Source organism: Ambystoma mexicanum, chromosome 7q, assembly GCF_040938575.1.
Source record: "Ambystoma mexicanum isolate Mex_15411 chromosome 7q, UKY_AmexF1_1, whole genome shotgun sequence".
Taxonomy (NCBI): Eukaryota; Metazoa; Chordata; class Amphibia; order Caudata; family Ambystomatidae; genus Ambystoma; species Ambystoma mexicanum.
The window spans coordinates 1012286537-1012305862 of NC_090941.1; the positions used below are offsets into that span (position 1 = coordinate 1012286537).

Here is a 19326-nt window from a genome sequence, read left to right on the forward strand (position 1 = left end):
AGAAACAAAGAAAGGAGAGAGAAGGACGACAAAGAATGTGAGGGACTAAGAAAACAAAAAGAGAGCGAAAGGGGAACAACAACATAAAATAAGAGACGGAAAGACAAAAGGAGTGAAAGGAAAAGCAGGAACGGTTGAAGAGAGACGTGGACCCTAGTACCAGAGAGACGTGGACCCTAGTACCAGACTGAGATGGATAATACATGATTGCAAAGAAGTAATAACAAACAGCACTGTAAAAAGAGGGAACGAGAGAAGAAATGAGCTAGAAAGAAAATAGAACATTAAGCACCTGATTCAGAGAAGCGGTTTATGATGGCGCAATCCCATAAGAAAACGCTCCATGAATCAGGCTCAACATCAGGCCCTAAATACGCTATAAAGATGCTAACAGTGGTACGATGGATGGTGCTAAAGGGAGGTGTCAAAAGGTGCAATGGAAAGCAGTGGAACAGGTGCACACATTGGAGCACATGGGTCTTGATGATACATCAGTGAAGTGCACCAAAAGAAAGGAACACAAACATAGAATGGACGGGAGGGAAAGCTACAGGGGCCGAATTAAAGGGGATTCAAATATAGCATCTGAGAGATTTGGGAATGGAAGAATTCACAAATGTAAGATTAAGAAACAATGAATCGAGTCTCATTTTCCGTGCTGGTTTACGGCTCACTTCACAGGAATCCACGGGCCACCTCGAGATACTTACGTCATCATCCACCACTCCGCCATCAAACACTTTGGCCACCAACTCATGACTGTACTTCTCCAGCAGGAACACAGAACAACTGCCAGGGGAGAAGAGAAATATTTAGTTGTTGCGTTCAGTTTCACATTGCATTCAAAACTGTAATACAGTAATATTTTATTTAGCGCTGCATGGCACATTTCCCACTTCTAAGCACTTTCGTAATGGGTATTATTATTACTGAATTTGAACCCCCTTAAGTACCAAGGACGAGTTATCTCGTCCTTGGGATTACCTCCCTCTTGCCAAGGACGAGATACCTCGTCCTTGGCACTTAAGGGGTTAATGAAGGCGAAAACGTTAGAAGGCATTGAATGGCGAAATACCGAAATCACCAGAAAAGGCCTTGACACTGGGAGGGAAAACCCATGGCAATTATATATATTGACCTCAGAAAACTGAAGGATTGAGTTGGCGGTGCTGGGATGTCCAAGATGCCTGGGGCTTCCGTTTAACTCGCTGAGCTATCTTGCTGGCAATAACATTCCCACATGCTCAGCGGTGCCACAACAAAATACCCCTAGCACAAATAAATAGCACTAAGAGATCGACACACAAATGAAGAGTAGAGACGCAGTCCACTAAAAACGATAGAGACAACCAGGAATTATTCCATATCACATACACTGGGCTTGATTCACAAAGCGTTTTTCAATTGGATAATACCATTCAAAAACGCTTTGTGAATCAGGCCCATTGAAACAGAGGAACAGAGGAACCACATAACTGGTGAAGTGTAAGTCGTGCCCTTTAGTGCCATTGATGCTTCGTCCAAGACCCAAGTGTGGTGCTGGCAAAATAGCCCTCATGCCCCGGAAGTGAACCCTTACGCTGCTCTTGCTGCCAGCGTGTGAGATCTGGCTACTTTAAATGCTGCACTCCTTTGAGTATTACTTTCAGGTGAGGATTTGAGGCGAGAGGATGCTTTGGATGTAACCCGCTTCTTGCATTTCTGTGGGTGCCTCTTGGCCCATGTTTCAGGTGGCTTACTGGTCACAGGATGCCTTCATGGATCATCACCTGGTTATGTGGGCACCCACGACGCCCCCAGGCTGAACACAAACTGCCCCGGCTCATAGCATATCGACACGGCCCACCTGACTCATTATCCACCAAGCCCATCCGCAGCGGAAGAGTGAAGCCGTGTTGGTCTTTTCTAAATCATTGAAAAAATAAAACAAACTCCCAAAAATACTAGCCAGGGAGTCAAAGTCTTTTATAAGATGCACTGGGCCTCATTACACGGATGGTGCTAAGGGATTACTGGCCATATGAGGGCTCAAATGGGAATGGGGAAGGGCCTTGGTGAATGGGGAATTACCGCCCCGCCAACCTTGGAATGGGGCCGAAATTCCCCCATTCACCAAGGCGGACTCGGTAAAATACTGGCTGCAACCATGGCGCTAATAGCGCCATGGTTACCGCCGTCCGTGTAATGAGGCCCACTGTCTTTCAAGCCAGACACAGCCGAGGAACCTCGGATGAATTTGTAAACGTGTCGACGCCATTTGCTTTTCCTTGAAGGTGTCTTAGCATCCCACGTCCACTCGTTCCAGCTAGACTTTTACAAATCATATTTTACTCTGTCTTCCAGCTTCAAAAACAGACAGCATTACCCAAATATTGAATTCCATTCCTTTTGTAGCAGAACCCATTTGGTCCCAAACCTTTAAGCATTGATGTATTTTGACTTCCACAAAAATAGACCGACTTCCTTTCCCAAAAACCCAATTGTCGCTCTTCTCTTCGGAAAACTATGAGAAATTCAGGCCCTTTTGTTGAGGGGTTAACAATGTTCTTTTCCAAACAATTAGAAATCAGCTCACCTCTCTGGACCTCCCTGCACCTTGCAAAATCATAGTTGCCAAAAGGACCAATTCCAATGTCTAGGTGCTTATCCAGTCCGGTTTTTTCTTTGCATTCTGGCACTTGTAGTCTGAGTTTTATAATGGGAAAAGTGGAACTACAAGTCACTGAATGCAAAGAAAAAAAATCAGGACGGGATTAGCACCTGCAGATAGGAATGGGTCATGTTGGCAACCATGCAAAGTAAATCATCACTCTACACTGGTTCAGTTAAGGAGGGTAGAACACGGTTTCCAATGAGGTGTAGGTGTGTGTGTGTCAATTACACCCACATGTGTCAGTCTGTTGTACGATCCAAGTCTCCTCACTTTGTGACCTGAAAGACCTGCCATCGCTACTTACATTTCTGCGTTGCTGAGGTTCCGCGCTTCAGTTATGATCTCTTGCAGCAGGACGGACACGTCATCTGAGGTGAGGAAGAAAACCTGAGGGTTATACTGTGTCTGGCGCGTGTGCACCTGACCGCAGAACTTGATTGGCCATCTTTAAATCATTGCATTACAGAAGCATGAGACAAAGCGATTCAAAATATGGAATGAGAGCAAATGGACACATCCAACCAGGGTGGAAGCTGTACTGTTAATGTATATTATTACCAAAGTTCTCATTTCTATCTCCTTTTGGAAAATAGGTTTTTCTATGCATTGCTTGACTCATTGGTTACACTAAGCAATTAGTAAATATTAAGTAACATTGACAATCAGAATCCCCGGAAAGACTTCACAATCTACTCTTGGGGCTGGTAACCTCCCAGGATATATATTGTCTTGTGGCTGTTGTCATCTTGGACAGAAGATTTTCATATTGTTTTTATGTTTTGAGCTTGTGTCATCCTTCAAGGAGGATGACCCACAGCTGAGGAGCGTCTTGCAGGCAGCTGCCTTGTCCTTGGTTGTAGGTTCAGAGACCTTCTGGCAGTTCCTATCCAGGTAGCCTGCTGCAGAACCCAGCAGGGCATGCTGTGTGCTAGCTGGGTCTGGAGCGGCTGTAGGGTCATCTCAGTACTGTATCTGCCTCTATTCCCTGGGAGATGTTTAGGGGAGGGATATTGCTTCCCGCATTGGGTATCTTGGCCTTCCTTCACTGGCGGAAGATGTAAGGCAGATTGTACCTTCAGCCAGGGTCCAAGGTTGAGTTCTTCTTCGGAGTATCTGGTCATTGTATGATCTTACTGTCAACATCAAGGATCTGAAACCTGAACAATCCAGATGCTTTCAACTACGGCTTCCATGATCCTTGCCATACAGTATGCTGGCTAAGGCTGATGGAAATTGTAGTCCAAAGGATCTACAGAGCCAAAGGTTTCATACCCTGGATAAAATATCATCACTGGCAGAAGAAGTAAGGCAGTCTGTACCTTCAGCCAGGGTCCAAGGTTGAGTTCTTCTTTGAACATGGTGGGTATTTGGTCATATTGTGATCTTACTGTCAACACCAAGGGTCTGAAGCCGGAACAATCCAGATGCTTTCGACTACGGCTTCCATGCTCCCTCTCCGTACAGTATGCTGGCTAGGGCTGATGGAAATTGTAGTCCAAAGGATCTACAGAGCCAAAGGTTTCATACCCTGGATAAAATAACATCAGCTGTAAGTGGACTGTAAAAGATGTGCCATGAAACCTTTATAGAATTTCCAAAAGTCTGCTTCTGGGCAAGACCTTTGGGGCAAGATTCCCATAGCTTCAGACCTTCAACATGGAGGGATGCCAAATATTGAGAACTGACATTGGAGGTATCTATGATGTATTTTTTAGGTTATTGTTAGTTTTCCCACATTCTGTTCAATGTTTATTTTTCACAATATAGATGCACCGATCTAATGTCCTATTTATCTTAGATACATTTGCAGAAATAGATGGTGCTCTATTTAAGCCTGTGAATTGGGTTACTGCTGAATATCTATGTATGCATGTATGTATGTATCCACTGCTCCACACACAGCTTGTAACTGCTTCACAGGAACCGGCATATGAACGGGCAGGCATGCTAGGGAGGGAGAAGAGTCCAGGGATGGCCTGGAGATGTCACCATGTGGGGGAACAGAGGAGGACAAAAAAGGGGCAGTTTTTGAAGTTAATCTCAAGGGGACTGTTCTTATATCCAATGCCATGGTTCTTTTGAAAACTGTCTTGCAAGGAACACACATTAAAGGCGTTTTACTTCATCAGTACCCAGGGAGGGTCAATCAGATTGTATCAATCGATCTGATTGGCCCTCGCCGGGTCCCTACCAGCCCGACAAAGACTCACCTGCCAAGGTTCATCCTTGTCCCTCAGAGTCTCATCCCTTTCTTTGTCAGTCCCCCATGGACAGGGAGAAGGGACTACGCATAGTCAATTCGCCCTGATCCATGGCGGCTATTTTCTTTTTTTACTATCTTTTTAATGTCCGCCATTGAAAGGGTGAAGGGACTATACGTAGTCCCTTCTCCCCCCTATGTATGGCGGCCATTTTCTTTTCTTTTTTTTGCTCGAGTTGAGAAACGGTTTACATGTCGTTTCTCAACTCAAGTAAAAATACTATTAGTACCCCAGTACAATGTGTTGGGGTACTAATAGGAATAGAACCCTTGGAGGGGGGCATTACCAGTAAGCTGTGCCCCTGGGGCTATGTTAAAGCCCTCACATTGCTCAGGCTTGTAACTCTTGTCCTGGGGGCATTATCCAACTGGTAATGCGCCCCCTCCTAGGATTCTATTGCTTTATTGGTCAGCCCAATGCCAAGAGATTTCCTGGCGACCAATGACCAGGACACATTTAATGTAAAGTAGTCTTACACAGCACCCTTTCCCCATTTGCTCTGGCCCCGCTGAGGGTGGCGCGATAATAATTGAAAGTTCATGCAAGTCTTCGCTTTGCTCATAAGATCCCACATGAAAAATGATTACGGTGGAGGTGCCAAGTTATTGTTGTGAGTTAATTTCAACTCATCAGCATTTCCCATTTCTACAATGAACTCTGGTAATCTACCCTGCTCTCCACAGCGAGATTGGGGGAGCCCAATACAGATACCTCTAAGGTGCCAAACAAGATCAAGAGGAACTACACAGAAGTGAAACAATACCTGCTGCACATATCAGTAGAGGAGTAAGGCTCAAGAGAATGTAGCATGGGTAAAGCTGGGATCCCTGATTGTTCAACAAGCAATTTGCTTGCTCGATCTTAATGGGGTGGATTCTGCACCACAGACACTACTTGTTGAGCTGAACTATGAGACTAATCGACAACAATGCAGCAACAATACCAGCCAGTGCTATTACAACCAGGAACATATTTCAGAGCAAGATCTTCTTATGGGGAGGACATTGAGACCTAGGCGTATTTTCAGACAACCATACATGCTTTAACTTAGGAAAGATGAAGCCACCCCCTCGCTGATGAAACAGGGCTTTGCAAAGCACAACATAAATCAAAGCAGAATAAAAGGGTGTATATCTCATTGACATATACTCCTTGAAGGCAATGCAAATACTGCCACCGGATCCAAATGCTGCATGTTTCAACTGGACACAAAGTTTATACTTTAGGTAGTCATGAGAAGGAGGAGGCGCCGGGGTCTGCATGCACATGTGAGCGTGCACACTCTATCGAGGGCCCCAATGGATGAGCAGCTGGATGGAGAAGGGGGACTAGTGTAGCGGTGGTCTAGGAGACGAAGGCGGAGAAGTAGATATGCGGACCAGCAGTTGTGAGAATGGAGCTGTGGCTCTGAGCTAGAATCAGCATTGGGGGCTGGTGCCGGGAAGTGTAGGATTGGGGATGTGATCTTTGCAGGTACACATGCATGCAGAGCTGCCTTGGCACGTCCCTGTTGCAAGTACTGGGTGCGCGATGAGTTATTCACTTTTCAGGATTAAGATATGGCTAACACCCTTTGGACACTCATCTGATTGTGAACCTGTAAACCCGATAGTGTCAGGAGCCACTATAACGTGTTCATTCGTTTACTGAAAAACCCTTCATGACCCGAGATGAGGATGACTGCACTGGTGACTAAACCATGCTCCATTCCTTGTAATGATAACCTGTGGTTTATCACCACGTGATCTCTTTAAGGGATGATGGCCGCTGGACTCCCTCTTTCACCCACAGCAAGAATTTCAGTTTTTTGGGAATTCTAATGTATGGTGCAATTGCTTTAAGTGGGATCGGGCCGGCTGCGTCAGAGACTGATCCAATTAAATAAATACATAGAAAACATGAATATTTTCTTTTCTTTTTCTTTTTTTATTAAGTGCATTCGGTTAAACATTCGTCACCTTTTATACTGTATCAAAACATAATTCATTAATGCAATAACACAACATTATACGACAGTATTAATTCAATTGATTTAATCTTTCCACTGTTACCAAAAAACATCAACATGTATTAAAAAGTTAAATATTAAAAGCCAGAAAAAAATAATTTACTCTTAAAAATCCAATACTATTAAACTGGTTCTATGATTAAATCCTTATGACTGAAGTGAAACATTTTCGCCCACCAATTGCCATATAGCGTGGGCCGCCGAAGCAATCAACAATGACTCGTTGCTAAAAATCATGCTCCATAATTGATCCGACCTACGAATATTTTTATCTAGGCAACTTTATAATTGCTTATGAATTTTATCATATTTAATACACCTTTCAAAATAGATTTTACTCCCTATGCTGACATGCCTGAAAGCTCAATCCATTCTTTTCGGTGTCTCCTTTCGTCAGATAGGCCACACGCCATTTAAAGCTTCATGAGCGACTTGAGCTGCTCTCTGTAGTTCTTTGTTTACAAACTTGTCATGTGCTCCATCCTATTTAAAGCACTGCCCAGTGTTTTCCTTTGGATCAGGTTTCCCATGACCCCACGTTCCTCATGGACCTTTTAAACATACAGGTCAGACCATTATGGACCTGCTAGGATCCAAGCTTAGCATGCATCCCAGCCGGCCAATATCGGTTCCTTTCTTGATCTTCACCAGGGTTCTTTACTAAGTGTTTTTGGGGATTCTGTTTTTTCTTTCCTTTGGCTTCTTTGTATTTTACTATTTCTATTTAGTCATGATCACTCTTTGCATACCTTGCTTCCTCACCGGAGTAGGTGCCCTCCATAAAACACTCAATTAACCAATCAACTACTCAGTACGCTCTGGGGGCAGGAAATTATAGATCTGCATCAGTGGTCCATTCAGAATCACCTTTAATGATCATAATAATATCTTCTGTGCAGTTCTTTATGATGGCTTCCTCCAGCTTCTAAGCACAGTGATTACTGAGTGGTAGCTGGCTATACCATCTGTTAAAGGGCTATAGAGCTGGTTAAAAGGCTAAGGAAAGGAAGGGTCTATAAAATGGCTGTTGTGGAGCGCCATGCCAGAATGATAGCTAAGGGGCAACATACTTGCCTTAGGAGCAGGCCACTGCCGTGCAGCACGGGATCAACCGTGGGTCCAGCGGTTAGAGGCTGGAGGAGTGCAGCATGAAGTGGTATATAAATCATTAATAATAACAATGGCCCTCATTACGACCCTGGCGGAAAGTGACTGACCGGACCGCCACAGCGTAAATAGCGTTTCCGCCATTGCACGAAGGAGCAAAGTGCGGCCCATTCCGACCCATCGGGCACGAGCACCACGCCATGGCGGAAGTGCAAAGTCCGCGATGGCGGAAATGACCCCAAAACGGCCCACACCGCCGCCGTACGGCGCCCTAGGTGCAATACCGCCACCCCTCTTAGCGGTCACCGCAGTGTGCGCCTACCGGAAAGTACGGTGACCGGAAATATACGGAAACGGAAGCAAAAACATGGGCCCGGAACGGGAAACATCCCGCCGTACACCTATAAAACCACTAAAACCACACAACCACTAAAATCACTACCCTGAAACACACCCCAACCCGTCATCCACCCTAGCGAAACCAAGAAAAATGGGAAAAGTAGCGAAGAAAGCGTGCGACCGCAAGCGGCAGGTCCACTTCTCCCGTGAGGAACTCACCGTGCTAACAGAGACCCTCCAGGAGAATGCTGCCGTCGTCTTCTCCACGCAAATGACCAGAACGGCACTTGCAAACAAGAAGGCCATATGGGCTCTGGTGGCACAGCGGGTAAGTGCGGTGGGGACCGCACCCCGCACCCCACAGCAATGCCGCAAGCGATGGGACGACCTGCGGATACGCGTCCGCAGCATACTCTCTGCCAACCGCAACATTGCCACAGCCACCGGGGGAGGTCCTGAATCACCCATCAAGTTGACCCCCTGGGAAGAAATCTGTGCCTCCACCATCGGAATGGAGAGCATAGAGGGAGTCGGAGGGATGGAGAAAGGAGTGCAGACATCCGAAGATTCAGGTAGGTGGGCCAAATAAAACAATGCCAAATCCACACAGTCCATCCATGTGAAGTACCATGCGTCCACATAGTGCAACAGAAACACATGTCCAGGAGAACGTCCACACACATCGGCCTGATAGCGCACGTTAAAACCCACAATAAATACATAAATAATTAAAAACCCCTAAAACACGCACTACACGTGCAGCAGGCACACCCTAACTGCAGGCTGCCAAACAACTGCACCCTCACTCCACACACAAATGAAAGCACCTCCAAGGCCCCGACCCAAATCACCCTCAGGTACCACCCCAATGCATGTGATACAATGCCATTCCAATTCCCACAGACCCATCAATAACCCTCGCCCTCCTTTACTCCACCACAGGGTCCGATCCAAACGACGAGCTACAGGACACCCCTACCAGCACACCTGCAAAGAGGGCCAAGACCAACGGCCAGAGACCCTCCACCTCAGCTGCACGCATCAAGACACGGCAGCAGCACAAATCAGGTGGCAGCACAGAGGAGGGAACATCAACAGGCACCCCAGCAGCCAGCATGCCCACAACACCACCACCACAGGTCCCCCCAATGGATGCCACAGAAGGCACTGCCTCTGGTGGCAGCAGCACCATAGGTGACACCCCATTGATGGCAGCATGCTCGGACACAGAAAACGGGGATGTCGAAGTCAGATCCATCCATGACCTGTCCCAATCCCCCTGTCTGTCCCATCCCGTACAACATGAGGATACCACGCAGGGGCACCCACAAGACGACGACTGGCCATCCCCCACAAGCCCTGTGGCAAGGCAACATGAGGACAACAGCCCCTCTGTGACACCCCCGCAAATGGCCATGGCCCAGCAGAGGCAACAGTCCCTCGACCAGTTAATCGTGCAACAGCAGCAACTGGCCACGCTCCTCAAGGACCATGCCGATGAATGTGGGGGCACTAAGGCAGACATAGAAACATCAACTGAGACACTTAGGGCAGAAATGGAGAGAGGTACAGAGACGCTAAGGGCACAAATGGAGAGTAGCACCGAGAGCCTGAGAGTCCAAATGGAGAGTAGCACCGAGAGCCTGAGAGTCCAAATGGAGAGAAGCACCGAGAGCCTGAGGGGGGAACTGCATGCGACGTCCAAAGACGTATGTGCCGAACTTGCCGCAGTGCGCCGTGTGCTCACTGAGCTCTCGCAAACCCTTAGGGACATGCATGGACGTGAGCAGGCAGACACATCATCCGTTGCAAGTTCCGTCCAGGGCAGCCCCCAACGTAGATCTGGGAGGAACCTGCGCTCCACAGGCAGGGGTGCCCCTGATACCCGCAGAGGGGGCTTGCAATAGCGACAGCCCACTGACAATGAGCATCTTTGGACACTGGTGTTCGGGGGGGAGGTAGGAGGGTGGAGGGGGTGTGTTGGGCTCACTTGGGTGGCGGGTCGATAGGGTGTTTAACATGATATCACATATGCCATAAACAGTGCACGATCAACCAATGAGATGTGTGGACATTGATCTTTGTGTACTAGGCCATCATAGGCGTACAGTCCATATTGTGCATGTCCCAGACACACACAGTGCCACGAGTCCCGTGTCCATGTATCAGCCACCAGGCGTGAGTGCTAGAAGCATGCATCAATGAGATGCTGACGAATGTCACGGGCCTCCGGTGCCTCGCAGACTCCATGAGGTGCTGCCACATCCCCACCCTCATCATGACCATCATCAGGTGCTTGCAGTTCTGCGTCAGGGGGCATGGGCACATTTCTACGTACGCACATGTTGTGGAGCATGACACATGCCATCACCATCTTTGCAACCTTCACATGGCGGTACAGGAGTGCCCCGCCAGACCTGCTGAGGCAGCGGAAACGACCCTTCAGTAGGCCGAATGCCTGTTCTATGACTACACGGGTACGTGAGTGGGCATGGTTGTAGTCCTCCTCATGCTGGTCCCGTGGGTTCCGGGCTGGTGTGAGGAGCCATCTCTTCAGTGGATATCCAGCATCACCTGTATGTGGACGAGAAACGTATGATGTGGAATGCCATTGCTACGTACGCACACCCCCCCCCTTCCTGCCAGGTCATTGGCGCATCACATACCCCACATAATCATGCATGTAATGTGACTCACCGAGTAGCCAGGATCTGTTCCCTGCGTGTCGCTCCATGTAGCGTGGTATTGTAGAGTTCCTCAAGACCATAGAATCATGGGTTGATCCAGGGAATCGGGCACAACAATGTGTAATGATCCTGTTGGAGTCACACACCATTTGTACATTCAGGGAATGAAATTGTTTTCGGTTGCGGTACTGGGCCTCCATGGCATGTGGGACGACCAATTCCACATGGGTGCAGTCGATGGCACCAATGCAACCCGGTATGCCGGCAAGTGCATGGAATCCCACCTTTGTGTTGGTAATTTCCTGCTCCGAGCGTGGTAGAGAGATGTAGTCGTCTGCGTGCTGCAGGAGGGCATCGAGCACTTGAAATAGTGTCCGTGAGAACAGTGGCTGAGAAATGCCATGCAACTGTCCGACTGTGTGCTGGTAGGTGCCTGTGGCCAGGAAGTGGAGTACAGACACCACCTTCAGTAGGGGTGGGATGGCGGTTGGGCTATCTATCATGCTGACAAGGTCAGCCTGTGTCATGTCCACAATGGCGGCTATGGTGTCCCGGTCCAGGCGGTAGAGGGTGTGGATCTGCTCATCAGTGAGGTTGAACGGATGTGCTCGGAGGCGTGGGATTGCGGGCTGCCTGCGTGGTGGTAGTGGCTGTGCTGGCGGCCCTTGCTGGCCCTGCCTTGGCCTCCTCCTCCTCCTGCGTCTCCTCCGTGCGGCCGGTTGTAGTTGGTGTTCGTCTTCTTCTTGGAGTTGGAGTACTTGCAGTGCTATCAGGTCCCCCAGGGCCAACATCGCGAGTCCTGCCGGTAGCATTTCGGTGTGGTTGTGGGAGGAGACTGGCTGTGCAATTTATGTGTTTTCAGGCTGTATGGCCTCCACCTGTGGTGATTCATTCCACCTGTGCAAACTGCTCTCCCCTTTGGCCGAGCACGTCCCGCGCACAACGCTGCAATTCGGGGAATGGCATCTTGCTATTGCAATCATGTATTTGTACCCGATGGCCGTGTAAGATTGGTTGATATGTTCATTCTGCTGTGGTCCCATTGTTTCACATACTATCTGTGCAGTCGCGAACAGACTTGTGAAGGGTCAGTGGAACGTAGTACTCGAGTAACGGTGGGCCCTCATGCATCACTGTACCGAGTTGCAACGACGGGCGGGGCGTCCCATTTGTGGGTGAAGGCAGTTGCCATTTTCACACACAGCCGCACTCGATGGAATAATTAGTGATTTCAAACGGCCACAGATGCCTCTTCGACGTGATGTTGCAAATGAGGAATTCGAAGGGCGGCGCTTTCGGTTTTCAGCTAGCGGCGAGGAAATGCCCACAGGTCTGACTGCAAATATAACGTACTATTGTTCAATGTCCTTGAGACAGGGGCCATGGCGAGGATGCAATGATTGATATGAATAGTTTGGGATGCGCAATTGCGACGTGGGCGATGAGGCCGGACGTTCCCAAATACATGTTACTTCACTACACTGGAATTACGGGCTGGGGCACTGTGGATTTTGCAGGCTGCATAACGCACAGACTCAATGGATATTTCTAATGTTATGTGAGTAAATATTCAGGCGTTTTAATCCCGGGATGAGGGAATGATGAATGGATGCATGGGCAGGTGATTTGATACAGAGTTTGCCATGTACAGGGCTTCTTGGGATCTATCTGCCTCCCCTACGCTATGTGATGCAGGGCTGCCATAGTGGGACCATCGTCTATCTGGCCTTGTTGAGCCCTCCCTGTCTCGACGCGCCCTCAGACACTTGTGTCCATGCACGTTGACCTTCCCATCTGATGGATTCTGTTTTGACAGACGCATGCACAGGTACACTCGTTTGTGATGGTGTTTGCACCTCGATATAGATGGTTATGAGTCGCAAGTGGTTTTGGGGTGGTGATGATCCTTTGGAGTGGGCTAGCATGCATATGGCTGTGGATTTAGTGTGATCATTGGAGTGAGTTGTTGGAATGTAGTTCTGATGGCCATTCTGTTCTTTTTCTTTTCTTTTGGTTGACAGGTATCTCCTCCCCTTTTGCCACTGCCATCTGTATGCCACTCCTGCAGATGGGTTTTACTCCCGACACCTGCTGCTTCGTGTTAATCAGTGGAGCAGCATTACGATCTTATGGGACGATCGCCAATGGCCCACATGCCCTTACGCAGTACTGGTGGCTCGGAGCAACATTTCGGCCTTTCAGCTGGACTAGTGCCTCCCCATTGGGACGGCCCTGCGGTTCTGTGCGCTTCCATGTTGCCTTTTCGTACGTGAATGTGGCTCTGTGTACCATGATGGAACAGGGCGTCACACAAGTAGTGGCTGGTCATTTCTTGCGGATGCAGCCCACAATGGTGAAAAGTGTTTTGGAGTTCATGGCCTGATGGCTGTATGGGCTTGGTGATTTTGATGTGCATTAAATTTCTATTCTGATTTGGCCCGTGTAGCGTTTTTCTTTGCAAGTGATGTGGCATATGCCTATTTGGGGGGCGATGTATTGTGAGGAGATCTGCATTGGGTTCCAGCTTCGGAGTTTAGTTGCGTGGTACTGTACTGGGCGCGTTTGCCTACGAAGCCCGTGTGGTCAGGGATGGGGGCTGCCAATATGACAGTTTGAATGTTGTCATGCTCAGGGGCGGGGGATTGGGTTTTGTGTAACAGATGCCGGTCAGCCAGGTGGACTGGTGGAATGATGTGATTCTCGGAATATTGCTGGTCACAGGTGCCTGTGTTTGCGTGCGTTTCTTGGTGGGGGACTGTGGTCATGTCCATTGGGATGGCTTCTGTATTCGTGCCATCTGTGCCCTGCAGCTCCCATTGGCCCCTCTTGTGTTTCTTTTGTTCGTTGGCATGCATGGGTGACTTGTACATTTCACTGGTTGCATTGTGACTTCATTGCAACTACGGGGAGTTGTACTTTGTGGGCAGGGAGCGGTGTACAGGCACTCAGTGGGGCCGTTTACGGTTGATTCGCGATGCCGTACTTCTCACCATGGCGGAATGGTACATTCCGCCATGCTTGATGGCGTTAGGTACATGTCCGCTAGGGTCGGAATTGGCGTACCCTTGCGCCATGGTGGTGTTTGCGGTTTGGCATGGCGCGCGCGCGCGTGCTTGGTGCAGTTAGCGTTGGCGTTCACTACGGTGTCGCTAATGGCTTCGTACTTTGCGGTGACGGGTCATAGTCGCACCGAGCGCTATTCGATGGCGGTATTGCATTTCCGCCATCGTTTTCCGAATTCCGCCAGGGTCGTAATGAGGGCCAATATATGATTGATTGTTTATTTATTAGATATACATACAGCAACAAGGCTTATATATATAAGACTATCAGCATGTGTTTAAGTGTTCAGGAGCTTTCTACCCACCATGAGGAAACTAAGTGTGCGACTGCGGCATGCTCAGAGAGCAGTCGTTTTTATCATACTAGAAAAAAAGAAAAGATGTCCGCCAGGGAGAGTGAAACAGGAACATGCTAAGCCCTTTTCTATTTCGTTGGAGCTGGACGTGGATGTGTATTTGGAAGAACAAGGGGGAGGGAGGTGGCAGAGAGCAAGAAGAGGCAATTGACAGAAGAAGACAGATAAGCGCAAGGGGAATAAAATGGTCAGGTGCACCGTGGCTCGGGTTCTAAGCCAATGATGGTACTTAATAATGCTTTCCAAGCATTTTGATTGACCCAAACACACTTCCTGCGTCCTAGTACCGCTTGAATCTTTTTAAGGGAAAAATAAAAAAGGCTTTGTTTGCTGTCAATGATAGTGTAGGGCCAGCCTCTGACCACTCGGTGGCAGCTTCTAACAGTGATGTACACGGCAAGCTAAGCAGATGAACCATGAAGCGCGTCCATCTTGATTCTGTTTTTGGATTTAAGCGCACGCATGTTGGGAGGTGGAAGCTATGATTGGAGGCCTCGTACCAATAACCACACAGACTCGTGCCTGGGTCTAAGTAGCCCATCCCCCGAAGAGTGGTTCCTTTAATTAGATTAACACATCATGTCTGCCGGCCACACCTTGTCAGGCACCATCCTGACATAAACTGTGCATGGTATGGGGATACGATGTGAAACTCATGGGCAACCTCCCCCCCACACCCTCACCTGTTTATTTAAGTTGCCACAACTCTGCCTAATTATAGAGTTTGCCAGTTTAGCCGGCATCTGACTGTTGTTTCTCTGGGGGTACCTGACCACTGGGAATGTTTCGTTTTCACAGACAGCGGTTTGGCCGTCACTGTTATCCGGCTGACTAGATTCCCCTTCATCTCAACCGTCGGAGTCATCCCTTGGATGTACTTCCGCCCTGTTCTGTTCTGTTCCGTCCTCCATACGTTTCTCATCCCTGCTTTGTGTAGATAATCGATGAGAGAACCAGATGCAGTTTCTTGTGACTTCTTCGTCATTTCTTGTCGCTGTGACCATTTAGTTCTGTTTGTGATTTTCACTGGCGTTGACTCGTTTGGGAGACAAAGCGAGTCTTGAAGCCTTGCATTTGGTATCAGCGCCCCATCGCCCACCTGAATGTTAGAAGGGACCATTTGCCTTCTCGTAGATTCGCTGTCATTGCTAATGACCTCTTTTTGTCTTGTGGCCTCTGTTGCTATGATTGGCTTCTGCCGAGGTTCATCTTCATGTACTAGGGACCGGATCTTTCTACTGTGGAACGCTCCAGCTGGTGCCACTCCCATACATGTGTTTAGCAATAATCTGTAGGCCATTAATAATGTAGTGAGAGCAGCATCCAACTGAATTTATTTGTCATGCAAAATGTTTCATCAAGGGTCTGCATACATCTTTCCATGTCACCATTGGCTCTATGCAAATAGAGCGTGATTCTATGGTGCTATACCCCATAGAATGTCCAGAATCCCTCAAAGTCTTTGACACATTATCTATCCTCATAATTTGCAGAATGCCATGAGCTGCAAGCAGTTCTTTTAGGATCGGCAGTACTGTCTCTGCTGCTGTCGAAGGGATGAATCGCACCTCGGAATATCTGGAGTAATAAATCAGATTGTTTGAGGAGTGGTGGTTGCCAGATTTGGGATAAATCAGCTGCAGAAATTGATCATGCCAAGGAAACTTGTAATAGTCAATTGTTGGGTATCCCCGCTAAACAACTCTGGCGACTCCAGAAAGCACAGAACGCATCTTTTAGACTGGTATGCAAGCTGAGGAAAAGTGCTCATGTTTCTCCATTTCGTAGTGAGCTACATTGGCTTTTTAAGCCCCTGTTTGTAACTATAAGGGTCAGAGCACTCTCGAGCAGCAGAGTCCTTTGCTGATATTTGTATTCTGTACAATTAAACCTTGGTATCCTTGCAACGCTATCTCCTGGCCTTTTTCCCTAGTGGGTTGTCTTTATTCTGGAGTGTGCCTAAAAAGGGACTTGACTTCACAACCCACTACCTGGACATTTTCCTGGTACACACTGGCAGACTTTCAATGTCTGTCTGGTCAACATTGAAAGCAAAATGGCCAAGGACTAGATCATCTGCCGTGTTACAGCTGTGCAATGTATCCTTAGGCTCTGCGTTGCATAGAACACAGCTGGCATCACCAACTGGTCATGCATGACATGTGTATGAAATGCCCCTTGGAGGGGTAGTGAGTAAACATTCTTATCTTAGGTTTAACGATTCAGGGAGAAGCTTGCAATTTGTTTAGTTGAGTGGACTGCATTATATTAATGGATGCTCCAGTATCTATCAGCCCTGGCACCTGAGCAGACAATATTGTGACCACACATAGAGGTTGATGTCATTTTCCTTGTAGAGCTGGACATATCACGGATATGAAGAAAACATCCTCAGTGTCAACCATGTTATCTAGGCCAGTGTTTTATTTGGATGCGTCTAGGGTTCTCATTACAACATTTGCTGGAAGTCCTTGCATCTGGGTTGTGATTTTCTGGAATGGTTGAGGGAACAGATCACCATGCAGACATTTGCCAAGTGGTTGAACTTACATTTCCTGCTCATCGCTGGGCGTCCTTGGAAGTGTGGCAACGATCCTTCCAGAATTCACAAGGGTTTCTCACAGGTTCTTGCCGTTGTTGGCCTGTGGCGTGACCACTGGCTCTAGCCTTAATATGCGATCCTCTGGAGGAGCTGGTCTTCAGCGCATAGACTCTTCATAGCCTCCTCCATGTGTGCAGCCTGCAAAGTCGCTAATTCGTGTGCACGTCCCAGTTCCAGGATTCTCATTAGCTTTAGGCCAGGCTTTGTTTCCGCACTTGTGATGAAGACATTGCCGTATAATCTGTTCCTGATCTCTCCTTCGCCAGGAAAGGGGCACATTGCTGCCAGTTGTCATAATTTGGCGTAAAAAGTGGCGAGAGACTCGGTCTGATCTTGACTTGCCTGGTGAAGCTGATACCGTTATTAATTAATGTTCACCTTTAGACAGTGCAGTTTCTCTGTTGAGATATGAGCCGGTCCCATGCGGGAGTGTTTTAAATCATTTGTGGGCCTCTCTCCCCGCATAAAATAGGAGCATGGATTTCTTCTTGTTATCCTCGTCTATCCCAGCAGCTGCAAAAAACATCTATAGTCCTTCTTTCCATAAGGCCCATTAAGGCCCCAGGCTTGCAAGAGATCATGATAAGTCACATTCTGGCACCATGCAACTGTGAAATTGATGTGATGAATTTGCCTTACCTCTCATGTCACATTGTTGGTGTCTTGGTCTTGTAGCCCTCTCTCTTGGCCACGGGGGTGAGGGTGGGGGAGATAGTGTCTTCATGCTCTTCTACACCAGCACTCTTCATGTCTTGTCTGTGTATGGGGGGGGAAACAAGTCATGAGGCAACAAACCTTTGTCCTCTTGCTGATCTCACGAAGTGAGAGGACTGATCACTATGAGCTTTGCGTATGCAGTGAACCGCACAAGCACCTGATTATCTTAGGGACATGGTACTGCAGTGTGAACACTTTTGAGCCCCCTGCAGGCACTGATCTAGAGTGGTCTGTCTCCCCTGCCGGGCATTGCGGTCTTTCATTACTGAGTGTGCTGGTGTTTACTTCTACCTGCAGGAGCCTTAGGGTGGCTCCGGCCGCACGGGAGGATTTAAGAAGATTCCCTCAGGCCGGCCACTTGAGGAACAGCCTCAGTGGTGCTTTATGAAGTGTGGGTCGCACCGTGTCATTGCACTTGCTGAGACATTGTGGCGGAACGCGAGCACCGGGAACAGCCTCCTACCTGGTTCACCACCTGCTCTGTATAATGGTGCAAGTACAGGCGTGTAGTGGTTGCGTGTCAACAGCGGTCGGGTACAACCCACCACCTATTGTTGGGAGTTAGGAAGATACAAGGGGAAGGCCTTGTATCAGTAACCACACGGATGTGTGCCAGGGTCTAAATGACCGACCCCCGGAAGTGTGGTTTCTTTTATTAGATGAACACGTCCTGTTCACCAGTCATCATGATGTTATAGCTGATGGGGTCACTGGGTGTGTGCAGTGAAACAGCTGTTTCCATTTGCCATCCTTTCTAATGGCAAAGCTTTTCTCCATGTTCCTAGTCTAGGAACTCATGACTGCTTGCTTGGTACCCTCTCAGAGCTCGTGTATGATATGATACGTTTGGCTATTTATAATGTGCTTAATATCCAGAGGTTTCTAAGCGCGAACTCGAGGATCGAACCTGTGTTGCTCCATGTCGTCTTACTTCCAAGGCGAGCACGTTGCTGCTGAGCTATCCTCCCGAGTATATAGCTTTAGTAATGAGTCATTAACCAGCATCCATTGCTTTGCGCTCCAGCAGCTTGGCTTTATTACCACTTCTAATAAGTTCTCATTTCGGCAGAAAAGGAGAGCTGGAAGGCTGTGCCGACCTTGAAAGGTCTACAAAGGGCTGACCACTGAGCTAACGAGAGGATAAGCAACCCGTGGGCTGCATAGCGTCCCTCTCTGCCCTCCCCAAGTTCACAAACAGCTCTGAGGAATCAGGCGTTCCACTGGGCCTTCACATCAAACATAACATGGTATAGTGGGTGAGCAGAATAGGCACCCATTCCTCTCGTGTTAGGATTTCAATATTTCATTCTGTCCTCTGCCAACCCACTCCCCTTCAAAGATATGTTTCATATTAAAAAAAAGTTCAAAGCCATTACACTTACACTGTTGATGCCAGAAGGCCATAATTAACATAATAATGAACATGAATAGTCAGGCTAATAATGGAACACAAAATATTGCAAGGAAGAGGTCGGCTCTGGTGCAGGGTCAGACTACAGTGATGGCCCTCTCTGGCACATCAGGCAGACTATGA

The 19326-nt window shown here is 48.1% G+C and overlaps 1 protein-coding gene across 3 annotated transcripts in view; it reads right to left on the bottom strand.

The window, feature by feature from the left end:
• The window catches only part of PDE2A (phosphodiesterase 2A), a 2546881-nt gene that overhangs the window by 74166 nt on the left and 2453389 nt on the right, over positions 1 to 19326 (bottom strand). For all 3 annotated transcript variants that reach the window (XM_069640246.1, XM_069640248.1, XM_069640247.1), the window contains 2 exons: positions 2958 to 3021; positions 711 to 789 (listed from right to left, as the gene is read on the bottom strand). In XM_069640246.1, coding sequence (XP_069496347.1) covers positions 711 to 789; positions 2958 to 3021 — 143 coding nt within the window. The remainder of the gene's footprint in view (positions 1 to 710; positions 790 to 2957; positions 3022 to 19326) is intronic.